We start from the raw sequence: 27,838 nt of genomic DNA, 5'->3' as shown, positions 1-27,838 counted from the left end.
ATAGCTATGATGGTTTTCAACATGTATTTTATCCTTTGGTGGTCAAAGTTTACATTTAACTAGACAATATGCTGTGGAAAGTCTTACATATTTACAAATTAACTCAATTTGCAGTGAAAATAATAGTGATGGACTGTGTAAATTTACCATAAAAGCAGATTCAGTGTTCTGAGGCTGGGAATTTGTATATTTAAGAGAATCCCAGTAAACTGGTGGTCTACATAACGAACAGTAGAGTAATGCCATTATAATCTTTGTATTCTTCTCTCTCACTACTCTGTGACTTTTCCCCTGTAGGCCTTAAAAAAAGCAAACTACAAATGGTCTTACAAAGATTTTGGTGAGTTTAGGCCTGCTTGAACCCTGGAGTATTCTCATGTTCTCAGAGTTGAGCTCCAGGGGAATTTGGCTTGGTCCTAAATTAATCCAAGTGTGAAGGATCCGTGGGAGATGAAGGAACTTCTGAAACCAGTGGAAAGTTTTAGACCATTTTTTCAAGTGAGACTGGGGCAGTACTTGTTGAGGGCACAACCAGAAGTGGAATGAGGTACACTGAATGCACTGACCTCCTACGTGGCACCACTTTTGCCGTATTCCTCCAAAACTCATTTCACTTTCCATTTAATCTTCGGTCTTTTACAGAAATGTCAAGAAGGTGGGCAACATATGCATACATATTAGTTTCATTATTAACTATGTAACAGGAAATTTAAACAATTACCAATGCATTTTTTAGAGGCTACGAGGATAGAAAGCATTTGATTACAATTACTAGCTTAAATTTAAATGGCTCTAGTTTCATGGTCTTATGTTGCCAGAGAAAATCTTAGAATAGTCTTTTAAGATCTTTTTACTTTTCTGTTAAGATGAGGATTTATAATACTTATCTTTTCACAACTTAATGATAGATCTATTTACTTTCCAACCAATTCACTTTAAAAAATAAAATATGTTGATGAATAAAGCAGCTTCTTTCTAAAGGAAAGGCAAGTATCAGACATGAAGAAAGGACAGTTTCTAACATTGTTTGTTGAGAATTTCAGCAGATGCTTCCTTTTGGGCTAAGACTAGGATACAGAATCATCTCAATAGCTTGCAAGATCTATAAATACCTGCCATATAGCAAGTAAGTATTCTTGTTCTTATAAAAACACTTGCAAACGAACCATAAGGCAGCAATACATTAGTATTTACATTTATTTAATGTATGCAGTTTACACACTCACTGTTGAACAAAATTGGAATGCAAACAAATATACAAACACCATAATAAGCATTATCAAATAAAATAACTGGCACTAGTGTTATAAGCATATTAATGGACCTGGTGAGAACAAGTGATGGAAGAAGACTGCAGCCCAGGGCATTTTTCTTTTTATCAAAAGAAAACGCTCAGTAGCACCATAATGGTAATACTTAACAGAAACACTTAAGATGGAACATTTCAACTGCTATCATTGAGGTTATTTATATAAGTGAATTAACAGTATAGGCAGTATTTTGGCCAACTTCTGTTTATGTCAGCTGACCACCCTCCATAAACAAAAGCAAAAGAAAGTAAAGCCAGCCATACACGGATCCCCTCCTCAGTACTTGGTACAAACTCTGCACCGTGCTTTGAGCTCATGATCAGAGAAGATACGCATGTGTTAAAAACTGAGGTTATGTAATCACTGAAGCCTGAGTGTGTCTTTGGTAGGCTAATACTTTTTCAGCGTTGTTATTATTAGTCATGTTTATCTATCTTGTATTTGTCTACATAATCCAAAGTGGCTAGAGAGGACACTATGGAAAACAATATAGCAAAATCTTCAAACAACTAGGCCCTTAAAATCCAGTCTATTCCAAAGGCACCAAGAATCAATGGGGTGCAAACGTCCCCTTGGTAGAAGGTGACTTTTTTGTAATACTTATAAACTAATGGAATTGTATTGTGTAGTTTTATAGATCTTATTTGGTGCTGTCAGTATACTTAATTACCTACTTTTACACTTTGCTTCTAAGATGGCAACAGCAAGATGCAAGATATAGAGAGAGTACCAGGTATTTCTATTTCAAAGTTGTGCAAAAACTGCCACAATCTTGCTCAAAGTGTCTAAGTATCCAAATGGTAGCAAATGGGCTGCATTAAGCTTTATATATCCACATTGCATATGAAGAAAAAAAATGAAATTTATGCTCAGTTATGAATAGAAGTGTTACAAAGAGGATCATATACTGAGAGTAACCTGCAAAGTTCTTTAAACAGTATCCTTTAGTGGTTTCAATAAAATGTCACTAACCACTTATCCCTAAGCCTCAAGTTTTCTTCATAAGAATGTTTCTAATTGCATTAGTACTTTATAATGATTATAAATTAAGCCAAATTTCTATCTAAATACACAGTATGTGCTTCAAGCATTGTTTTGTGGTGAACACACAAAACATACTTCTCTTAAGAATTATTGTCCTTACAATAATGCACTTTTTAAAGCCTTCATTTCATAGTTTGGTAATTAAGATCCACATGAAACACAATGCTTTGCTGAACACAGAAAATGTATCTGCATTAGATTATGCAACCTGGCATTTGCTGGTAACTTGAAACTTAAAGTAGTCACATGTAGTTCAACCAGCTCCAAACAAGGTTGTTCAGTGGTAATTAATTTGCAGCATTTATAGGCCTAAATTTCAGTCTGAATTGCAACTTTTAATTCCATTGTCTGATGTGAGTGGTTATTATTTGTTTCTTTTAGTGCATCACCAAAATATAAATCAACATTGGGTTTTATTCCATTGTTACCATGTTCTTCAGCAATATGATTCAACTGTGGAACTTCTGAACACGAAGCAGTTTTGGTAAGCACAGAGATGCTACACTGATGTGGAGAATTTTCCAGACGGTCATTTTCTACCTCAGGAAGAATGTTAACAGTAGCAAAGCGGGCATGATAATCATTGGAACCATGACTACAAGAAGTTTTCATGCTTTCTAGGTCAGAACAACTAAATTCAGAAAAATGACTAGAGTGCGAATCCGCTACAGATGGCATACTGTCACTCAGGGATGGAGCCTCAAATTCACTTGAGTTCGTGCTTTGCTGTTCTAACAACTGTGCATCCATGTCCTCTCTGGTCTCATTTATCTTCATGGTACTCTTTTTCCTCAATTTACCACTTTTTGCTTTCTTTCCTGCTGTTGCTTCTTTGGACCACTTGGTGGCACCGGATTTACCTTCAGGCAAGCCACTGGATGAACCACCAGGATGACTCCGAGCGGCGCTGCCATCCTCCACGCTACTGCTTCCGCTGTTGTGCCTGAATTTAGATGGCTTTGATTCAATATCTACTTGCACCTCCAGACTGTTGCCTTCTCTGGAATATAAGAGTAACAAATATAAACAAATTTCTAACTTCCTTTTATTTTTATTCAGGTTAACAGCAAAGGGGGAGGGATTCTGTGTGAAAAATTCAAAGACTACATAAAAGCTGTCAGAACAAATTGACGTAGGACAAGTTCTATTAAAAAATTACTTGAGGGGCGCCTGGGTGGCTCAGTCGGTTAGGCATCCGACTTCGGCTCAGGTCATGATCTCATGGTCTGTGAGGTCAAGCCCCGCGTCGGGCTCTGTGCTGACAGCTCAGAGCCTGGAGCCTGTTTCAGATTCTGTGTCTCCCTCTCTCTCTGATCCTCCCCCATTCATGCTCTGTCTCTCTCTGTCTCAAAAATAAATAAAAAAACATTAAAAAAAATTAAAAAAAAAATTACTTGAAATAATAAGACTATATTTACAATAATGCTTTAATTAAAAAAAAAAACAGAAATAGCTACATTTATTGCTTATGCTGTTCCAGGTACTATGTTACCTTCTCCATTTTTTTTCAGAATAGCTTTATTGAGATGTAATTTACATATCACAAAATTCCCATTTAAAGCACACAATTCAATGTTCTCTAGTGTATTCACAGAGTTGTACAACCATCACACCACCACCTAACTTCACAACATTTTCATCACTCCCACAAGCAACTCTGTATCCACTTCCACTGCCTGTCTTCCCACCCCGACAACACCTAATATACTTTCTGTCTCTATGGATTTGCCTACTCTGGACATCTCTTCATTTGCTTTTCCCAGAGAACCCAACAGTTGGTAACCACTATTTATGATAGTTTTGCCTAATGATAGGAATAATTCTTTTAAAATTAATTTAAAAAATACTTTAACTTTTGGGGCACCTGGGTGGCTCAGTCAGTTGAGCGTCTGACTTCGACTCAGGTCATGATTTCATGATCAGGTCATGGGTTCGAGCCCCATATCAGGCTTTGTGCTGACAGCTCAGAGCCTGGAGCCTGCTTTGGATTCTAGGTCTCCCTCTTTCTCTGCCCCTCCCCCACTTGTGCTCTGTCTCTCTCTCAAGAATAAACATTAAAAAATTAAAGAAAAAAATCTTTAACTTTATAACAGTTCTTTCCTTACTTGTCCAATGGGATGTAGGAATTCAGAATAGATCCTGCCATTGCTTTGGTGCTGGCATTATCACTAACTGTTCCCAAGCTGACTGTGCCAGACTCTCCACTTAGACTGTACCGTTCTTTCTGTACATCTGCTTGTACTTCCAACCTTAAAAAGCAGGGAGGAGATAAAAACTGAAATTACATATAATATCAGACTAGTATAATACATATCTTCAAATAATTCCATTGAGAATCCCTAGGAATTAAGAAACGATTTTAGAAACAACTACTAGCATTTTTTTAGCCTCCTTTTATTTGATTATTTAAATTCTACTGCAGCACACGGAACAGTACCAGCCATCCAAATAAAATAGGAAAAATTAGCTGTCTGCCAAGTAAGATACTAACAGAGTAACACAAAAAGGACATAAAGTATTTTAATTAAATATGCTGGCCATGTTTGAGTGTGAAACAAAATCTGAATACACTAAAAGCCATTCTACTTGACAGAACAATGAATCAAAAAATCATGAGCATCTATATATTAAAAATGATCCTATGAATTTGACCTGATTCTTTAAAAAAGACATAATAATAAACACCACTATAACTTAAGAGTTTGTATTTAAAAGCAACCTACCTGAAAATAAGATAAATACAACCAATTTGACTTGTGAGGTGCCTGGGTGGCTCAGTTAACTATCTGACTCTTGATTCTGGCTCAGGTCATGATCCTACAGTTCACGAGCTCGAGCCCCACATCGACGAGCTCTACATTAATGGTGCAGAGCCTGCTGGGGATTCTCTCTCCCTCCCTCTCTGCCCCTTCCCCACTTGCTAGCTCTCTCTCAAAATAAATAAACTAAAAAAAAAAAAAAAGATCCTGGGGCACCTGGGTGGCTCAGTTTGTTAAGCATCTGACTTCAGCTCAGGTCATCATCTCATGGTTCATGAGTTTGGGCCCCACATCAAGCTCTCTGCTGTCAGCATGGAGCCCACTTTGGATCCTCTGTGCCCTTCTCTCTTTGCCCCTCCCCTGCTAGTTTTCACTCTCTTGCACACAAAATAAATAGATAAGCTTTAAAGACATTTTTTAAAAAGATCCTATAAAATATCTGATTCTTTAAAAATGACATAATAATAATATAACTTAACAGTTGTGTTCAAAAGCAAGCTACCTAAAAACAAGATAAATATGACCAATTTATCATTAAAAAAGCTAATAAACAGAAGTAAAGAATACTGAATTAGAAAAGACACAAAGGAAGATAAAAATGCTTTACATTTCTCCTACTTATCTGTATGGCTGTTGGTAAAAGACTTGGTGAGAATGAAATAAACATAAATATACAAAAGGATTCAGGTGGACTAGACTACCCTGGCCTCAGTTCACACACTCCCACATATCCTGATTCCTCCTGCTCCCCTAGGCCTTAACCCAATGTCTCTTTTTCTAACATCCAGCTGCTGCTGTCTTGAGAGGTAAGGTCCAGGCTTAAGTATTTCCTTTACTGTGCCTACCAAAGCAGCTCTAGCACTGATTCATAACATCAGATGTGACAAGTGCAGTGAAAAAACTGGCAGAATGCTATGCCATAGACTTGGCTTTTACCATACCATGGGTCTATACTATTATGACAGAAAATTCAAACAAGTAAAAACCTCCTGTTCACCACTAAGATTCATTTTTAATATTACCATTTCCAACTCTGACATAGCCCGGTTATATGTAATCATCATAATGATTACATAATGACATAATCATTCAAAATCCTTATTTAATGAATAATTTGTAGTTAACAGAAGGCAAACAGAAAACAAAGCACACATCTCTTACCTGTTAAAACAGTTTACCATGGCACTTCCTGACAGACTCCCTGTTATACTGGCTCCAGCCAGAGCCATGGTACTGGCCGTTTCACTCAAGTTGTCTCGAATGGCTCCTATTCGATCCATGTGGCTTCCACTCGCGCTCAAACTGCCAGTCAGACCACCAACACTTCCCTCCCCTATGCTAGGGTTGTGTCTTGCTTCTGCTACTGAAGTTGTGTCTAAATGCAAATATTTCAAAGAAATTAAATAAGTGTGATTATTAGTTTTCCTCTTCTTAAATTCCTCTATGATTTCAGATAGGACATTTTATTATAAAATATACACAGGAACAGAAAAGACATCTGGAGTCAGGAACAAGTAACTATGGGGTAAAGGGAAAGAGAAGTATCTCAGAGTTTAAAAACAGATTAAGGACTAACTCTCAGTATTAAACTGTCACCACTTTTTGCCATAATAGAACTGTATGGGAACAGACGGTCGCTACACTTGCGGTGAGCATAGTATAATGCAGAAACTTGTTGAATCACTATGTTACACACTTGAAATTAGTGTATTACTGTGTGTCAACTATACTCAAGAAAGAAAAAAAAATAATAAATGAGGAATGAGAAGAAATGGGAGAGGAGAAACTGGTTTTCTCCTTTTTTTTTGGGGGGGGATTAAAAATAGTAGGATTTTTGTATGCTAATGGAAACAAATAAATATGATGAAAGCAAGTACCTACTATGTTCTGGGTGCTAAAAATACAGTAACAAAGAAGACACATATAGCCCTCATCCTTAGGAAACCAAGTAAACAAAAAAGTTATTACAAATTGTGATAAGTGCTTTTAAGGAATCAAATTTTTCCCTTTAAGGCAAAATTGGCTTAAAATCCCACCCCTTCCCAAAAAAGTGGTCAGCACTTTTTAGAAAATCCAGATGATTTAGGAATTCTGTAAAAAATGTGACGGTTGAAAAAGTTAGCTGACTTTGGAGGCAAATATGTGAGTTTCCAAGAAGGTTCCATTTAAACCACTTATTATTCTCCAGGTCAAGAAAATGGGCCAGAAGCTGATTTCTAGATATGTCCTACAGATCCAACTGTCTGTAAGCTATTATAAGATCTGATACCAGGGGAGAAAACTATTCCAGGCAGAGAGAATTGCAAGTTTAGAAGTCTACAAGTAAAGGTGTACTTGGCATCCTCAAAAACACGAAGGAGGGATGGTATAAGGAGAGTGACAAGAAAGAAGTTCAGAGATGCAGCCTAGGACAGATCATGTGGAGTGGAGCTGTACAGGCCATGGTAGGGATTGTGGATTTTTCCTCCAGCACAGTTGGAAGCACTAGCAGAGTTCTGAGCACAAGAAAGACATGATCTGATTTATGTTTCACAAGTTATCACTATGGCTACACTGTGGAATAGTGAGTGGAAGATAAGATGATGGATGAGCTAAAGAAGCTATTACAATAGACCAAGAAGAGGATAGTAGCTTGGACTAATGGAATAGTGGTGGTGAGGGTAAGAAATGGTTGGATTATAGCTAAATATTGAAGGAAGCACCAGAATCTGCTGATGGATCTGATGTAGGGTAAGAAGGGAAAAGGAGGAGTCACTGTAAGTGAAGGTTTTTGGCCCAAGCAACAGCAAGAATGGAGAGGCTACTTAATGAGGTGAGGATGATGACTGAGAGAACACGTCTTAGAGTGAAGAATTTGGTTGCAGACAAGTTAACCTTGAAATTCTTGTTAGATATTCAAGTGTAGATTAAAGAGAAGAGTTAGATGTACAAATGTGAAGTTCAAAGGAGAGTTCCAGCCTAGACACAAATTTATGAGTCGTCAGTCTACATATTATTTAATAGAGGAGATTATAATGTAGCGGGTGTAGATGAAGACTGAGATGAAGTAGCCAGGAGATATGATGAGATGAGAAAAGGTTTCCCGGAAGATAAGTGAAGAAAATATTTCAAGAAGGAGGGCATGGTCTACCATGTCAGGTGTACTGGTATATTAAGATAAAACCCAAAAGGTGACCATTATATATGGTAACATGGAGGTCACTCATGACTCTGCTTTAGTGGAGCGGTAGAGATAAAACCCTAGAGTGGAAGGGTCCAAATACATTTGGAGTGAGTTCAAGACAGAATGGGAGGTAAGAAAGTGTATATTATCTTTGTACTTCTGCCTAATTATTTCCTGAAGACAAATTTCTATAAGAAGAATTGCTGGAATATAGAACATGCACATTTTTTAAGGTTTTACTCCTATTGGTAGTCTATGAGGGCCTTTTCATTCTCTAGTTAATTCATATTTCTTTGAATAACAGTGGGTTGAAGATATTCTCTATTCACTGGCCATCTGCATTTCTTCTTTTATGAACTACCTTTCTCTTCATATCCTATCCTTACTGACTTGTAATATTTTAAGCAAAATTGAAGACTGAAAGTCTAGAACTTCTAAGATGTTACATTTCCAGTGTAGGTTAGGTACCCAGAACCCTTCCACCCGTTTTCATCCATTCACCTTTCCTAGGCAGTATTTCAATGATATACTTCTGGATGAATGCTATTAGGCCTCTGGAAAAGAAGGCAATGGAAATTCTAATTTGCATGTTCTCTACCCCCTAACATAAACTATTAATAAGTACATTTTCTTCCTTTGCATAAAGGACTTACCTACAGCTGTATTAGTTCCACCAACATTTATATCATTTTCATCATCAAATTCAATCCTGACTCCTTTTCCATTGCCTGCTGAGACTCCACAACCTCCGCTTCGACAGAGAGAAATTGGAACAACCCCATAGACATAGGCTAACATGATAGGAACACCAATACCTAAAGAGGAATTAAATTAGTCATTAGAAGGCAAAAAATAAATCATAGAAACATGACTTTTTAGAAAGCCTTTTCAAGAGAAAATATACAGGAGAAAAGTGCTGTTGCTCTCCAACTCTTGCCCAAAGTGGATTTACCCAGCTGATAAGGGGAACAAACAAATTCAAAGCTCCGAATCTTTCAGGTGACACTCATGAGGTGAAAAAAGATGTCAACCTTTTTAAGTGCCAAGTCTTCAAACTGTATGAGGTGAGGGAGGGAATAGCCACTAAGAATTTACCAATTATCCTAATGCTAGGCTCTTGAGTCTATAATACTTTTAACCAATACGATTACTCAATGAGAGGTTTTCTGTAGGCTCAGTTTAAATTGTCCTTAAATACAAAAGTAATTATCGTTGGGATGAGCACTGGGTGTTGTATGGAAACCAATTTGACAGTAAATTATATTTAAAAAAAAAAATACAATGCTTTCAATCCTTCCACAAAACTTAAAGCTTGAGATTATTGTATTTTTAAGCATTTTCTTACCTACAGTTACTGCAGCTACAACTGGAGATACTATTACAGACAATGTTACACCACCTGTTATGGCCAAATTCCGTTTGTGCTTTGAAACGTCCTTGCCTTCGTATCGGTTGTGAATCTTGAATTAAAAATAAAAACGAGGTGAAGATTTAAAAACACATTACGTATTTAATTTAAATGAAAGTCTAGACATACATTTGATAGTAATTTAAAGTGATTTCTTTTATAATTTCATTCACTTAAGTGTCCTAATTGAAGACAAATGTTTTAATGTTCTCAAACCACATTCTTACACATAGTTTACTCCTTATTAATAATTTGCTTCAAAAAGACAGTAATTTAATAGATTTTACTTTGTGTTTACTTTTTTTTTTTTTTTTTTTAATTTTTCTTTTCAACGTTTATTTATTTTTGGGACAGAGAGAGAGCATGAACGGGGGAGGGTCAGAGAGAGAGGGAGACACAGAATCGGAAACAGGCTCCAGGCTCTGAGCCATCAGCCCAGAGCCTGACGCGGGGCTCAAACTCACGGACCGCGAGATCGTGACCTGGCTGAAGTCGGACACTTAACCGACTGCGCCACCCAGGCGCCCCTCCTTTGTGTTTACTTTTAAATAGTCTTGAGTAAATGTATAATCTTATTCAAGAATAGTTAAAATCATGTTTTGAGCAAAGAAGAAATTAAGAATATTATTTTCAACACAGTTATGAATTGGATATTTACTAACAGGATTACTCCTAAGAAATTTAGCATTTCACAGGTTTCTAAATAAACATCCCTAAATGGTAAAAGTTGGCTTCTAGGGGAGATTTCTACAACTTTTTTTTTTTTAAATGTTTGTTTATTTTGAGAGAGAGAGACAGAGAACGTGAGCCGAGGAGGGACACAGAGACAGACACAGAATCCAAAGCAGGCTCCAGGCTCTGAGGTGTCAGCACATAGCCCGATGCGGGGCTCAAACCCATGAACCGTGAGATCATGACCTGAGCCGATGTCAGACGATTAACCGACTGAGCCAGCCAGGCAGCTCCCCCTGCCCCATTTTTTAAAAAAATTAACCTTTAACAAGCAGTACGTATAAGCAAACACCACTAAATAAGTCACTTAGATTCCTTTTTATAAAGAAAAATATTATCAAATGACTCAGAATCCTGGGGTCCCATTTATAGCTCAAAGTAAAAAGGTGAAAGAGGGGAAAAAAGAGAATGCTGCTGCCAGGGGACAGAAGTTAGATCTACTTAGCATCTTTGTATACAATATAAGTAGTAATAAATAGAGTTTAATATCACATTGAAAGTGGCTTGGGAGATATATGAACTTCAAGAAACAGCTCAGTATCTGGGACGCCTGAGTGGCTCAGTTGGTTAAGTGTCTGACCTCAGCTCAGGTCATGATCTCACAGTTTGTGAGTTCAAGCCCCATGTGGGGTTCTGAGCTGACAGCTCAGAGCCTGGAGCCTGCTTCCGATTCTGTGTCTCCCTCTCTCTGCCCCTCCCCTGCTCATGCTCTGTGTGTGTCTCTCTCAAAAACGAATAAACATTAAAAAACAAAACAAAAAACAGCTCAGTATCTTTGGTCTCGTGATTTGCAAGGGCTAAAGCTAATAAGTACATTTCTCCTGTTTCAATAGAGATTCACAACAGCCTTCAAAAGTGTGCAAGTAGTCTCTAACATAAGATACTTGACTTATGAACAATATTACAAGTGAGGGTTAATAAAATAATCTATTATTATTATACGGTTATTTTGAAGGCTATAAAGTACAATGAGTCTTGTGAAATATATTAAACCGTGAGAAAGCTGGGGTGGGGAGGTGGGAGAAGCATGCGTGGGACAAGAAATATTCCTATTTCCTAGTCAGAATCTTGTTTCCCAGCATTGACTATATGTTCCTATGGAATGGGCCTCTATAATTGCCTCAACAGTCCCTGCAGGTAGAGATGGCAGCCCCTCCCAAAGGTATCTTTCATTACCCTTCAGTACTGCAGCTAATTCTTGCTCCTCTCCCAACTACCATTCCTGAAAAACAGCACTGAAGCAGAATAAAGCCAAAACTAAAAACTGACAGAGTAAACAGGAACCCTCCAGAAAACTTTTCATCCTTAAGCACTAATGTTTAATTACAGTGATCATATCATACTACTTCTGGTTCAACTTAATTTTTTCTATTTTACTATTTTGTGCCACATTTTCTATTTGTTATTGCAAATAAAGACTAAACTTTTAGGTACTTTATCAACTTAATAGGTTTGCCTGGGCTGGTTTGTATCCCCAAATACCGCAGAGAAAATTGTTTCAATGGAAAACTAATTCATCATCTTGTAGATGCTTGAAAAAAGGAGACTGGTAACTGCACCTAAGACTTGAACAATGAGGTAAATAATCCCTCCTCTATAAATTATTTGTAAGTGTGTGCAGTACAACAGTCTCTATTTACCTTCTACTTCTATTTCTAAGTATCTGAATAAACAGTTTTGTTTTTAGCAAAGGCTTGCTTTGGATAATTACATGAAAAATTATTATAATCAGCTATTATGTATGGGACACTTTAAACAAGCTTAGTTACTTAAAACCTTCCATAATAAACATTTGGCTCATAAGTATCTATGTTTATCCTTGGTCCCAAAGCTAATTTTTTTAAAAAATAGTATGTATTGTTATTTTTCTGATTATAAAAGTAATATATGTTGAATATTTAAAAATGTGCCTGTTATATGGAAAAGGATCAGCTTTGTCTTGAGTTTGGCCCCAAAAGTCTTAACTGGAATTTAATGAAACAATTCAAAGGGAAACAGATTCTGACTCAACATAACAATTACAGATAACATGCAACAGAATGGGCTGCTTCAGGAGTTGGTGTTTCCCCCATTACTGAAGTGCCCAAATGGCTAGAGGAATTTATCAGGATTCTTACATAAAGAAATGTATCTGTGTTTACATCCTAGCTCTGCTTCTGTTTGTATAACTCAAACTTTCCTAAACCTCAATATTCTAACACATAAATTTCTGTGAGTTTAAAAGGAGTCAAAGTACGTAAAACACCCAGCACACAGTAAGGGCTATATGCCTCTGCTCTATTCTGCAATTAGATACCTTCTATAGTTACTTCTCAATTCTGATTTTCTATTAGCCACTAAGTGACTTCTTAGCCACTTCACAAATTATCCCTTTAACTTTTCAAAAAAGAATTATTGAATAGCTAATGAAATATAATTCATCATTCACAGGCCACTCACTGGTAATTATTGGTGTTTGGACCTTCAAAAGATTGTTATAATCTACAAAACAGCATATTTAGTAATAGCAGTAATCTAAGAAAATAAAAACTTTGAACTAAAGTTCAAAATAATTCAGGAACTGGCTAATTATTCTTTGCCTTGAGGGCATGTGTTTTTTAGCCATTAACTTTTTCTAGACCTGACTTTACAAGGATATACATCCATGCGAAAAATATCAGGTGTGTCCTTCAATACTTTACACTTAAAGTTAGAAAGGTTTATAATACAAATGTACTCAAGTTTTCAGATTCAGGTAATTTCAAAGCAAGTCTACTTTTTAAAAAAATTTTTTTAATCTTCATTTATTTTTGAGAGAGAGAGACAGAGTGTGAGCAGAGGAGGAACAGAGAGGGAGACACAGAATCCAAAGCAGGCTCCAGGCTCTGGCTCGAACTCATGAACTGCAAGTTCACGACCTAGCTGAAGTCAGATGTTCAACTGACTGAGCCGCCCAGGTGCCCCAAAGCAAGTCTACTTTCTATGCATTCGTATGAGTTTGCTGAATGCTGAAAATTTATTATTTTATGAAAAATAAAGTAGTTTTATACTGAAAATACTAAAAATGATCTTTCAAAACAAATAAAAGGCAAAACAAAAATCATCAACCTTAATCCTAAAGATTTAGAATAAGATATTAAACTAATAAGGAATCAAGCATTTTACCTTACGGCCCACATAGACAGGAATGCCAATAATCATTGCAGGGATAGCAATGCCAGCTATTAAAGCAATTCCTACAGGAGCACCAACAAGTGTCCCCAGCTGCCATAATATCTTCTTCTTTCGGCTCCAGGGTTTCTTCCCCCAAAAAGTACAACCTGATGGACTAATGAAAAAAATTATAACTGTAACCACTGTAAAACATAATAATGACTACAGTACATTAAAGAAATGACTCTAAAAGAATTTTCATACTTAGGAATGAGGTTTTTTTTTTCCCTTTCTTTGAATTTTAGGTTCATTAAAAGCCAAAAAAAAAAAAAACAAAACAGTGTAAGAATCACCATAAATTATTTTAAAAGGATACTGATAGGGGCACCTGAGTGGCTCAGTCGGTTAAGCGTCAGACTTTGGCTCAGATCATGATCTCACAGTTCTGTGCTGACAGCTCGGAGCCTGGAGCCTGCTTCAGATTCTGTCTCCCCACTCTCTGCCCCTACCCTGCTCACACTCTGTGTCTCTCTCTAGCTCTCAAAAATAAACATTAAAAAAAAATTTTTTTTAAAGAATACTGATAACTAGAATTCAGGTTAAATATTTATCCCTAGTTCTCCATTAGCCGGAAAATGTTAGTTTTTGAAGAGTAAATTAATGCAAACATGCTTATTTCTATCCCTGTTTTAGGCATACAATTATCTGATTATATTAAGCTCACTTTGTGGAATAAATGAGGAAATTTTTTTTAAAATTTTTTTTTTTTTTTTTCAACGTTTATTTATTTTTGGGACAGAGAGAGACAGAGCATGAATGGGGGAGGGGCAGAGAGAGAGGGAGACATAGAATCGGAAACAGGCTCCAGGCTCTGAGCCATCAGCCCAGAGCCCGATGCGGGGCTCGAACTCACGAACCGCGAGATCGTGACCTGGCTGAAGTCGGACGCTTAACCGACTGCGCCACTCAGGCGCCCCAGTGAGGAAATTTATATATGAGAAAATTAAGTGGAATTATTTATGACCTAGCATAATTACATGGGGGTATAAAATACTAGCTTTCTAGTTTAAAAAAAAACAAAACAAACACAAAAAAAGAAGACATCTAGGTTTCCTATTTTTGACTAATCCCAAATGACAAGCACAATAATTTGGTTCCATTTAAATTTATGTAACTGAATAAAACACATCCCTCTAAGAATCTTGTAAGCACCAAGTTTAAAAATGCTTAGGATAATACAGTTTCAAATTCTTTTACAATATAAAATTATATTTAGATATAAATAGCTCCTTTTCCCTTCCCACCCAAGTACTAACCAGGCCTGATCCTGCTTAGCTTCCCATATCGGACATGATTGGGCGTATTCAGGGTGGTATGGCCACAGACTAAATAGCTAGCTCCTACTATAAACTTACCTTAAATAATGTAAATCTGAGATTTCTTTCATACATAACCAACAAAACTCACAACCACAGACAGCACATGTCATGTGATTACAGCTCCCATCATTCATCTTTATTATATAAGCAGCACATCGTGGACATGGCTTTATATCATCAGCTATCAGGAAAACAGAGAGACCTGTTTGTTTAGTACATAAAACTGGTCTAAAAATAACAATTTTAGTAGATAATCAATTGCAGCAATGCCAAAAAAATCTTAACATATCAGATTGTTAACTGAAGAAAGGAACATACTTTATATTAAATTTTCAAATTGTAAACATTTTCAAACACAGAACAATGAGAACAAACAGTAACAAAATAATAAAAAGAGAAAGGAGAACCAAGGACAGCCCTGGGCAAACTGCAAACTACATAAAGTTTGTCTTTGTTCCTACCTCATAGCTGTCTTCTCTGAGTGGCACTTGATATTCTAAAACTTTTCTAACCATCTCTACTTTATTAAAATGTAGATATTCTTTATACTACAGAATAGTTATCTTTGTCCTTTTTTTTACTCATTTATTCAAATGCTGTTTCTGGATAATGCACAGTAATATGGTTACAATGCACACAGGTACTAAGTTAAAATCAAATGGTACATAACTTTTGGAATCACTAACATAGAATACAAGTTATCTCAAATTACACAACTATTTTGAACTTTGGCATCTAAGAGCAACCAGTAAATTATTTTCTATTATTAGTAGTGAGGTATATTTTCTAACTATAAACAGTTAAGAAAAGATATGCATGGTACTAGCCATTGAATTCAAGTATTTGTTCCATTTTCTTACATGATAAGCATTAAACTATATTCTAGTTTCCTTTCTAAAAGTTTTATGGTCATATTTTACAGTGAATTCAGCTTTCCTTACTGCTTAAGAGCCAAAGCTGGTTTTTAACTTAAGAACTCATCAATGCTCACAATTAGTATTTTAACAATTCAAACAATTTTGAGCAAACTGGTAACTCTATGCAGCCAGATCAAGAATATAAAAATTAAAAATATCCGTAAGTCATGATTTCAATGATCCAAAGGACATAAAGTCTGCATTAAAATATTTTTAACACTGGAGCATAAATTTTTTTTTTTTATTTTTATTTTTATTTTTTAATTTTTTTTTTTTCAACGTTTATTTATTTTTGGGACAGAGAGAGACAGAGCATGAACGGGGGAGGGGCAGAGAGAGAGGGAGACACAGAATCGGAAACAGGCTCCAGGCTCTGAGCCATCAGCCCAGAGCCCGACGCGGGGCTCGAACTCACGGACCGCGAGATCGCGACCTGGCTGAAGTCGGATGCTTAACCGACTGCGCCACCCAGGCGCCATGGAGCATAAATTTTAAAAAGCTAGCTTTTATAGGTGATATAATGTCTAGTACATCAAATCAAAGAAATACTAATACTATCTGCTTAATTGGCATATTAATTGATAAACTTCCTCATTCCAGAGTATACTCAAGTAGTAAATATCTCAATTAGAGGTGGGAGTAAAGACACTCGACTTTGGCTCTGATACATTCAGAACAAAATGAAAGGGGACATCCTCATTCATTCTTATGTTCTAAAAACACAAAACAGCCTTTCAATACGCTTAGATTACATGTTAGAGAATGAACACCATAAGGGATTTTTTTTTGAGGTCTCCTTATAGATGTGCATGTTTTCACTGTGTACTTATCTACAAAAGGCTGTTTTGTCTTTGTCTCTTTTCTTAAAACAAATTAGAAAAAAATTCACTGTGTACATATTTTTCTCTCAAAATGCAAAAATCCTAAATAAAGCTCTTTTACTGATTAGATGGTCAACTGATGCCCCATTCCCTGAGCATCAATTAATCCACAGCTGCTTTATGTTAAAAGTTTCCTGTTTGTATTTAAGGTGGGTTTGACAAAGTTTTGTGGGTTTTTTTTAAATCATATTTCTATTTGCTGTTAAAATATGGGCTGGCCTACTGTCATATTAAGAAAAAAAATAACAGGTTACAAAACACTATACAATTTGTCAAATTTGTCAAATCTCAAAATTTGTTTAAAAATGTTCCCACCCCCCACCATAGTACCTGTAAGGACTTACAACAAAATGTTAACAGTGGTTATCTCTTGGGGTGGTAGCATTAGGGAATAGTACACAGGGGACAGTAGTAGATAGGGGAGTGGAAAACCAATTAAATGTATTTTTAATAAAGGGGGAAAATATAGTAACAAAAGTGAAAAATATAGTTATTTAAAATGTGAACTCCAAGTGCATAAACTCCCTAGTAGCTATAAGGAAGTGTCTCATGTAGATGCAATACTGTCACAGTTTAAAGACAAATATAATCACAATACAGCACTCTTACTTATCTTCAACTCACTCATAAGGAACAATCAACTGATTATTATCGTTATGTCAAGCAATCTTTAAAAGTACAGCCAATTTTTCAAAGAATCATGATAATGGGAGACAAAAAATACCAAGATATCTGGAATAATGGGAATTAATAAAACCATTTCAGATGGTAGTTTCCTTCCCTCTTCCCCCCGCCAATGAGCAGCCAAGTTCAAGTTTATAGATTATATCAAAAGAAACTATCACATAAACATTTGTCCTGAGAGTTCTGATTTTTAGAGCACTGAAAGTAAAAAGGCATGTACTTAAATTTTCAGAATTATAAGATTTTTGAAATATGGAAAAATTCCAAATGAACTTTTTAAAATAATCACCTTGGGAGGCTATATTTATTCCAACAATGCTACTATTTGGCTCAAATCATTTGGGAAGTTTTTCTTTCATAATTACTTTCAAAGCAACTTAATATAAAGAAAATCACTCTCGAGAGCACCTGGGTGGTTCAGTCGGTTATGCAACCAATTCTTGATTTTGACTCCGGTCATGTGTCTCATGGCTTGTGACTTCGTGACCCACATTGGGCTCTGCACTAACAGTGCACAGCCTGCTTGAGATTCTCTCTCTCCCTTGAGAGATCCCTGCTTGAGATTCTCTCTGCCCCTCCCTCCCTTGCACTACCTCTCTCTCAAAATAAATACACTTCAAAAAAAAAAAAAATTATTCCCATGATCAGTCACATTTTACTTTGGATATATCCCAAACCGGTGATTCAACTTGGTATGATATTCTAGTGGTTAAACTTAGCTCCAAAGGAACTTCTGGTCATTTCCAAAAATCAAACTGACATTAAGAAGATAGTTTAAGTGGCTGTATTAGGATCTAAAGGTTATGACCAATAAGGTGTTCCAGGGTAGCACTGCTGAAAAAAAAAAAAAAAACAACATAAAATCCCCCATGGTGAATACTGTAAGATCAACATTTATTTGGATGACTAAATCATGATGTTTATTTTAAAATCAATAACAAATGCAAATCTCTAGCAGGTGACTGGTTTCTCTAGTTTCTCCACCTCTAACAGCCAGAGCACCTACTATGTGTCAGGAAATGTTTCAAACTTATAGACATAAGTATTATTAATATCTTCATTTTATAGCTGAGACAACTTGCTCAGGGTTGCAAAGAGAATTAGTGGAGAAGCTACAATTCATATCCAGAGACACTGATTCCAGGGCCAAGTCTGTTACTCAGTATGTCATGTGTCCTATAACCAATAAACACCCATCCCTACATTTAAAAAAGAGGAATATCATTTCCAAGTGGACCATTCAATGGCTACAGCGGACTCTACAGGGTACAGTTTACATATATCAGGTCCTCTCTGAATTGCTTCTGGACCCACACCTACAATTCATTATTAATACCTTTGAGTTCCACCCCAAATCTTCAGGAGAGTAAGCAGAAACAAGTCAATCAGCAAACAAGCATGAAAATCTGTGTACATTATATAAAATATTAAATGTTGACTTTCAAGTTCATATCATTTAAAATTTTTTTTTTTCAACGTTTATTTATTTTTGGGACAGAGAGAGACAGAGCATGAATGGGGGAGGGGCAGAGAGAGAGGGAGACACAGAATCGGAAACAGGCTCCAGGCTCTGAGCCATCAGCCCAGAGCCTGACGCGGGGCTCGAACTCACGGACCGCGAGATCATGACCTGGCTGAAGTCGGACGCTTAACCGACTGCGCCACCCAGGCACCCCAAGTTCATATCATTTTAAATGTTTAATTTAAAATTCAACTTTAACTACTGAATAAGACTTTTCTCTGATAGCATTAAGTATATGACTATCTCAATAATACACTGCTGGTAGGAATGTAAATCATTTTCTTGACAAATTTCTGTACTTTCCAAGTTTTTCCATTTTATAATTAGTGAGAAAAGTATTTTTCTAAAAAAAACTATTTTTCTAAAAGTATTTTTCCTAAAAACCCCAATAAACAATGAAATTTTGTAAATGGGAAATATTAATTTTTGGAATTTTTACTCAAAGAACATTAAGAGATTCAGAAAAATTTTTTAGGGGCGCCTGGGTGGCTCAGTCCATTAAGTGTCCAACTTCGGCTCAGGTAACGATCTTGTGGTTCGTGAGTTCGAGCCCCGCTCAAAACGTCAGGCTCTGTGCTGACAGCTCAGAGTGTGGAGCCTGCTTTGGATTCTGTGTCTCCCTCTCTCTCTCTGCCCCTCCCCCACTCATGCTCTCTCTCCCTCAAAAATAAACATTAAAAAAATGTTTTTTTTTTAATTTTTGAGATTTAGAAGATGCATACATTGTTCGTGTACATATCCCCAGGTAATTTTTAAATTCTTAGCCAAAGACACAAAATTCTTAGTGTCCTCCCCACTAAGGTATGATTTGAATCCTTGATCACAAAATTAGAAGAGACATCTGTAAATAAAAGATGGAGTATTTCACAAAACATGTAAATGAAAGAATTCAAAAAATAAATACCATTTTAAACCTGTAACTTTGTGATATTTACACAATTAGAAATAATCTAAAGGTAATATATTCAAACTTAATATTTTATTAAAAATCTTTGCTAAGCTTTGCATAATACACCTTTATAAATTACAATTTCAGACATCCTTAGCTATCAGTTATGCAAATCATCACGGCACTTCACTTTTTTACAATAAAATCTTTCCAACCTCAGTACCATTTTCTTCCACAGCAAAGATTGAGTGCTTCTGAGACAGAAATGCCAACACATAAAACACTTTCAAAAACTGAAGGGAGAAAAGGTAATAACAGGAACTGAATGCTGCATTTTTTATTAAGATAACTATAGTGCTCTGTATGTGTCAAGTATCTTATTAGAAAAGTTAGACATAAGTACCTGCTGCTCCAGATTCTTGACTATAACTAATGGATGAAGAACGTATAGTTCTCAGACGTAAACTCTGGGCTCTCTCTTGCCGAGCAGCATCACAGGTCTGATTGGGGTGCCAAATTTGTTTACAGTGGTAGCAAAACTCTGTTCCACAGCCTTCTCGCCCACAAGTTAATTTTGGACAGCTAGCACATCCAAATGCTATCACAGCGTATCTTCAAAGAAGAATAAAAACGATTTAAAATGTGACATAAAAGAAGAAATATTAAGTAAAACAATTAGCCAACTTCAATGCTATTCCTGTTTTCTATTTGTGCATGACCAAATAGTCATAAACTCTATCTCATCAAATATAAAAGGGGGGGAAAAGTGAACAATTCATAAATGAAGACATACAAATGGTTCAAAACATTTTTAAAGTTCCATTGCTAACTAAGATGGCAAACTATATAGTTAACTTAATCCCAATTTTATAAAAATTCTATTATATTAGTATAATATGCACACAGAAAACACTAGAAGGAAATACACCAAAAATCTTGACAGCCGTTTTGCTGGTATTAGAGTTCTAATTTTCTGTTTTATATATTTATACACTTCTGACTTAAAAATTTTTTTTAATGTTTATTTATTTTTACGCAGGGGAGGGGCAGAGAGAGAGGGAGACACAGAATCCAAAGCAGGCTTCACACTCTGAGCTGTCAGCACAGAGCCCCATGTGGGGCTCAAACTCATGACTTGTGACATCATGACCTGAGCTAAAGTTGGACACTTAACCGACTAAGCCCTATAGGCACCCCTATACATTTCTGATTTTTATAATTACTTGTTACTTTGAAAATCAGAAAAACAAAAATATAACCTATTTAAAATATAATGACTGTGAATGAGCTATACCTATAAGTGAATGGCAAACTGCCAATTCATAAGTTTTGTGATTATCTAGTATTTATGCATAAATTCTCATATTAATGTTTCTAAGGCACATGCTGAAAGTGCTCTTTGGTGCCGACGTCCTACCAAAAAGTACATAAACTTGAATTCTCAAGCAAAAAAAATTTTTTTCCACTTAAGATAAAAGACTGAGAATAGTAGATTCATGACCTTCCCCAATACCTATTCTCTAAGTTAATATTTTTGTCACTTTCATGTTTATTTTTGAGAGAGAGAGACGGACAGAGCGAGCGCGCACATGAGCAGGGGAGGGCTGAGAAGGAGATATAGAATCCAAAGCAGGCTCCAGGCTCTGAACTGTCAGCACAGGGCCTGACATGGGGCTTGAACCCATGAGCCGTGATATCATGACCTGAGCTGAAGTCAGATGCTTAACCGACTGAGCACCTCCCAATATTTTTGGCACTTTAATAATTTCTTATTTAAAATAAATTCTGGGCACTCTTGGACGTTTATCCCAGAAAAATGAAAACTTATGTTCAAACAAGTACACAAATGTCTATAGCAGCTTTATTTGTAACAGCCAAAAACCAGAAACAGTTTAGATGTCATTCTTCAACAGCTCAATCAGTGGTTAAACAAACTGGGGTGCATATATACCATGGACTGCTACTGGAGAACAAAAAGAAACTACTGATACACTTAACAACTCTCATAAATCTCTGGGGAATTATGCTGAATGAAAAAAGTCCATCTCAAAGTTATATATACTGTATGATTCCATTTATACATTTTTGAAATGACAAAGTTTTAGAAATGGAAAACTGACTAGAGGTGGCCACAGGTTAAGGGATGGGGTAGAGGAGCCAACAGGGTATGATACAGGTGGATGTATTTATAAAAGAACAACAGGTATATGACTAAATATACATACACACACCAGTGAGTACAAGTAAAACTGGGGGAATTTAAGATTGGTAGATTATATCAATGCCAACATCCTGGTTGTGATGTCTTATAGCTTTGTAAAATGGTACCACTGGGGCAAACTGTGAAGGATACACAGGATTTCTCTATTATTTCTTATAATTACACATGAATCTATAATTATCTCAATAAAAGTTTACAATAAAAAATGTTTAGGGGATTCTGGTTCTCTTTGAAAGAGACACAAACAAGTCTCATTTATATATAAGAAGCTTTTGGGGCCCCTGGGTGGCTCAGTCAGTTGGGCGTCCGACTTCGGCTCAGGTCATGATCTCGCGGTCCGTGGGTTCAAGCCCCATGTCGGGCTCTGTGCTGACAGCTCAGAGCCCGGAGCCTGTTTCAGATTCTGTGTCTCCTTCTTTCTCTGACCCTCCCCTGTTCATGCTCTCTCTCTGTCTCAAAAATAAATAAATGTTAAAAAAAATTAAAAGAAAATATATAAGAAGCTTTGTAAATATCAAACATTTCCTTTTGCCTGGAAACTTAGGGGAGTTTCCAGGGTTCCTTTTGTTATTGGCAGTAAAATTTAAACAGTAACTGTCACTGAGATTTTTATTAAATTTCAAAATAATCTACAAAACTGTAAAGTTTTTTTTTTTTTTTTCAATTTTTTTTTTCAACGTTTTTTTATTTATTTTTGGGACAGAGAGAGACAGAGCATGAATGGGGGAGGGGCAGAGAGAGAGGGAGACACAGAATCGGAAACAGGCTCCAGGCTCTGAGCCATCAGCCCAGAGCCTGACGTGGGGCTCGAACTCACGGACCGCGAGATCGTGACCTGGCTGAAGTCGGACGCTTAACCGACTGCGCCACCCAGGCGCCCCAAAAAATTGTAAAGTTTTAATAGTCAAGAAGTTCCTCCACTTTTGGACCGTTTGCTTCCTTAATATCTTATATCTTACCCTTTAAACTTAAATTTTACATCTTAAATTCCATTTTATTTTTGATAGACCAATTCTGCAATTACCACTATCTATCATAAATATGTCCAAGCATGACTAACTCAAAGGTAATTTATGTATCAGCGTCAGGTAATTTAGCAAAGTTTAATTTCCTGAGGGCTTATTCATTGCATTCTCAATAAAAAGAAAAAAGTCCTCAAAGACTCTACACTTTCTCTTCTACAAATTATAACCCTAAGCAGTCTTTAAGGTAGTAATTTCACTGAAAAGGAAATGACCTTCTCTTCTAAAACTCTTTTCTAACCTAGCTTTTCTTGAAGGAAGGAAGAAAAGGGACACAGGGAAATCTCTGTGTGTATGCAGGGGACAATGATGCTAAGACTGACTGTTTTTTAAGGCCAGTCACAATTATAAAGGCAGAAGAAAAATTTAGGTTACCTGGTCCAAATTCCACTTCTACTCCCTATTACTGAATAGTTTCATGTAAATTACATCATCTCCCTACAACTAAGTTTTCCCAAAAACATAACAGGGACTCAAGAAGTTTGGCTTAGGCTCAGTAGTCACCCAAAATCAACTTCAGCTTTAGCCTTGATCTTTAGAATGCCAAATAAGCAATTCACCATTTCAGTGATATTTCTAGTATCTCTGCACCTGTGTTTGATTAATGACCATGTGATCATACAAGTTACTATCCTTTCTACAGCAATATAAATAATGTATGCCATTTTGGATTATTAGTATATGAATATTCATTGTAAAATAACCATTAGTAGTCATTCTAGTACAGAATAAAAATCTTATGGCTTTATATGGTGAAATTTTACCGGACAACTTAAGTATAAATGTACATAATGTTGGAAAAATAAAATGCAATAATTATTAGTGATGACTGTGAAAGCCAAATTTAGATACAAACTAAAGAACTTTCAAACAATTAAATAGGGAAACAGATTTACAGTTAATATGAACATTGAGAATGCTATAACAGAATTTAGGAAGAATATAGCCTTTCTGAGTAAATAAGTATTTATAAAAAATATATGAGGTAGATGAACAGAAATTAGGTTATATCAGGGTGCCTGGGTGGCTCACTCAGTTAAGCATCTGACTCTTGATTTCAGCATAGGTCATTATCTCACAGTTGTGGGATCAAGCCTGGTGTTGGACTCCACACTGAACATAGAGCCTGCTTAAGATTCACTCTCCTTCTCTCTCCTTCTGCCCCTCTTCCCTGCTTGCACTCTAAAATAAATAAAATTAAATTTAAAAAAGAAATTAGGTTATATTGTAATTCTAACCTCGGTTGAAAGTTGTTCAGTATACTACTATATCACTAAATAAACCTTTAAGAATTGACATACTTTTTAATGATTTAAGCTATGAATCTTTTCAGAAAAAGTCCTTATTAGAGAATTCTTCACATTTTGACAAGAAGAATGAAAAACAGAATGTCAACTTTGCCATTTTAAAATTTCATGATAAGATGCAGTGTGTAGGTGGCTCAGCCAGTTAAGCAACCAACTTTGGCTCAGCTGGTGATCTCACGGTTCATGAGTTCGAGCCCCACATCAGGCTTTCTGCTGTCAGCACAGAGCCTGCTTCGGATCCTTTGTCCCCTACCCTGACCTCTCTGCCCTTCCCCTAATTTCACATGTGCTGTCTCTCAAAAATAAACATTTAAAAAACAAAGTAAAATAAAATTTCATGACATGAGAATTTCCAAAATCTGATACAATATCCATGAAAACACAAAAGGGTATGGCAAGAAAACTGAGATCTCAAAACACATTTTATTCTCAATAATCAAACTTCAAAGGGCTTCATAAATTGCTTTAAGATGAAAATTCCTTACAGTTTTGAGCCTAAAGACTTAAGCTGGTTGAAAATAACTGCTTATAAGTATTGAATATCTCTACTTAGAATTTTTTAAATATGCAGTATAATTATCAGGAGCAAACTGAACAGCTGACATGTAGACTAGTATCCTACAGTATGATGTCAAACACTTAACATTTGATTATTTTTTAAATTATTTTTTTAAATAAAATTTTATATTGGGGCACTTGGGTGGCTCAGTTAGCTGAACATCCGACTTTGGTCATGATCCCACAGCTCGTGAGTTCAAGGCCCGAGTTGGGCTCTGTGCTGACAGCTCAGAGCCTGGAACCTGCTTCAGATTCTGTCTCCCTCTCTCTCTGCCCCTCTCCCATTCGTGCCATGTCTCTCTCAAAAATAAATAAACATTAAAAAAACTTTTTTAGGGACACCTGGGTGGCTCAGTCGGTTGAGTGCCTGACTTAGGCTCAGGTCATGATCTCACAGTTCATGGGTTCAAGCCTGCATCAGGCTCTGTGCTGACAGCCCAGAGCCTGGAGCCTGCTTTGGATTCTGTGTCTCCCTCCCTCTCTGCTTCTCTCCTGCTCACGCGCTCGCGCGCTCTCTCTCTCGAAAATAAAATAAACATTACAAAAATTTAAAAAATTTTTAAATATAAAATTTTATATTTACTTTTGTATCCTCTAAGTTCATCACACCATAATTAGTGATATTTGACTTTGGCCTTGGAGCAATATTAAGTTGACATCTGGTCATTTGGCATTTGTTGAAAATGTAGGTTAGATGCATCTCAAAAATTAGGATATAATACTAAAAAGAGTTGTGATACATAAATAAAACTGTGTGTGTGGTTATACAGGGAGAGCGAGAGAGAGACAGGAGAGAAAGAAGTGGGGAGAAAGGAGGGAGATGGGGGGAAAGAATTTGTTCATAGCACGTATGTACTCAAATATTAGAGATAAAGTAATAAGAAAAAGTATATCAAACTTGTTTTATGCTACTTCTCAGTATTTTTTTTAAAGGAAAAGCTAAGAAATCCAATCCCAGAACTAAACATTCACGTCCCATTCAATCTGTTCAAATCACAAAGAAAAATAAGTTTATCTTTCCTAATTCTGTTTTCATGAATGTATATTTTGATTAAAAGTTAAGGCAGTCTACCAGTTTTTTCTTATGTTAACAGTTATTGAGTACTTACTATATAAGTGTTCGTGTTCATACATATTCAGTCCTAATAATAACTTTGTTAGGCACATTCTATAATACAGCAAGAATTAAATGTACCTAGCATTCACACGTTTTTGAAAGCAAAATGTTAGGCCTTTTGAAGATGATTTTCATTGTGTGGGAGCTGAACTTTTTTTCCATTGGAAAACAGCTCTCAAATTATAATGGAAGCCAATGGTAAAACTAAATATAAAATGCTTCCTTTAAAGAAAAATTTCAGGAGTCTCTCTGCTCTGATGCATTAAGTGTTATGTGGGAAAAGAACACCCTCAGATGTCAGAGATAAGTGAATAATACTAGTTAACTAAACATCTTTGGCTTGAACAGTATTCACATCTTGGTTTAAAAGATACTCCATTTCCTTCTACAATCCATTATTTAACTCAAGTCTTACTTTCCATCTCTATTCTTTCTACTTAAAATGTTTTTTTTTAAGTTTATTCACCCATTTTGAGAGAGCAAGAGAGAGCAAGCATGCAAGCAGGGGAAAGGGGGAGAGGGGGAAGGGGAGGGAGAGAGAGAGAGAGAGAGAGAGAAAGAAAGAGAGAGAGAGAATCCCAAGCAGGATCTGCACTGTGAGTGCAGAGCCAGATGTGGGACTTGAACTCACAAACCCAGGGGATCATGACGAGCTGAAATCAAGAGTTGGATGCTTTACTGAATGAGCCACCCAGGCACCCCCCTACTTAAAATGTTTAAGCCTCCCTATTTAGCAGGAGTGAAGGGATAGGAAGAAACGGGAAAGGTGCAAAGGGATTCGAATAGGGCAGTCTTTCCAGAAATATTTTCTGTTCACTGAATTGCTAACAGGAGGTCTATACTAACAAGTACTCAATGGTCAAGTTAGGAAAATGCTAAGCAGAATTACTTTTTCATTTTTTTTCTTTGTTAATCCTAGGATTTTCTAAAAAAATTTTTTTAACATATCAATGATCAGTAGACAGTGATTTCCAGAATTTATTTCACCATGATGTCTATTTCCTGGTAGAGTTTCGCAGTACTAGAGTTCTACAAATTACACTAATGATCACACTTAGGAAGTAGGGATACCAGCTAGGATAGTATAGTCTGTCTATAGCAAATTCCTCATGAAGGAACAAGTAAAAAGAACAATAGATATATTTCACATGAAATGTAATCCTAAGAAAGATATAATAGTCCCCAATAAAAATATTAAAAAATGAGAAAAAAGAACGATTATCTAGGAATCAAAGATACATTTTTTGCCCCAAAGGTAAATTTTAACACAACCTTTAGAGAACAAAGAAAACATAATCACAAATACCCAAACTATTTGATCCAGATAAGGGGAAAAGTAAAATTTTGTATCAAAATCAACAGGCTCATGTTTCCACTTGCTAAAAGTTACTATTATTTTATGGAAAAGGAGTAACTTGCTTAATATATTTGGGAGAGTGTTTAGGTAATGTGAGGCTCATCTCCTGGTTCCCTCTTTCAGAAGCTGCTTACTTCCTACAGAGGACGAATTCTGTTGTGCTTTCCACTACATGCTCCAGGGGAGGCTTACAGTTGTTGAGAACTGCCCAGACTATTTGGAGAAGTCAGTCTTATTTAGGAATGAAGTGTAAGCAAGCTATTCTGGCTGCACATCTAAAGCCACATTCTTTAGTTAACTAATTAGTAGAGAGAGCTGACATGTCTCCTGTCATATCAACTTGGTTCTGAATGAAGGTTTGAGGGAACGTTTTTATTGATTCCCTTAAAACTCCATCAAAAATCTTAGTATCATAACAATGTCTGGTATAGCAGAA

General features: G+C 36.2%; 1 protein-coding gene across 2 annotated transcripts in view; it reads right to left on the bottom strand.

Annotated features, from left to right (window-relative positions):
• Window positions 1–1,179: 1,179 nt before the first annotated feature.
• RNF19A (ring finger protein 19A, RBR E3 ubiquitin protein ligase) overlaps window positions 1,180–27,838 on the bottom strand; it is a 56,971-nt gene continuing 30,312 nt past the window's right edge. For both annotated transcript variants that reach the window (XM_045454063.1, XM_045454062.1), the window contains exons 3-10: window positions 20,224–20,432; window positions 14,964–15,108; window positions 13,561–13,723; window positions 9,622–9,736; window positions 8,930–9,091; window positions 6,275–6,488; window positions 4,460–4,603; window positions 1,180–3,354 (exon numbers count right to left, since the gene is read on the bottom strand). In XM_045454063.1, the coding sequence (XP_045310019.1) occupies window positions 2,664–3,354; window positions 4,460–4,603; window positions 6,275–6,488; window positions 8,930–9,091; window positions 9,622–9,736; window positions 13,561–13,723; window positions 14,964–15,108; window positions 20,224–20,432 (1,843 nt within the window). In that variant the 3' untranslated portion in view covers window positions 1,180–2,663. The remainder of the gene's footprint in view (window positions 3,355–4,459; window positions 4,604–6,274; window positions 6,489–8,929; window positions 9,092–9,621; window positions 9,737–13,560; window positions 13,724–14,963; window positions 15,109–20,223; window positions 20,433–27,838) is intronic.

This window comes from Leopardus geoffroyi, chromosome C3 (genome assembly GCF_018350155.1).
Source record: "Leopardus geoffroyi isolate Oge1 chromosome C3, O.geoffroyi_Oge1_pat1.0, whole genome shotgun sequence".
NCBI classification, from domain to species: Eukaryota; Metazoa; Chordata; class Mammalia; order Carnivora; family Felidae; genus Leopardus; species Leopardus geoffroyi.
Note: the sequence above shows the minus strand (reverse complement) of the source record. Positions and strands in the feature narration are given on the sequence as shown.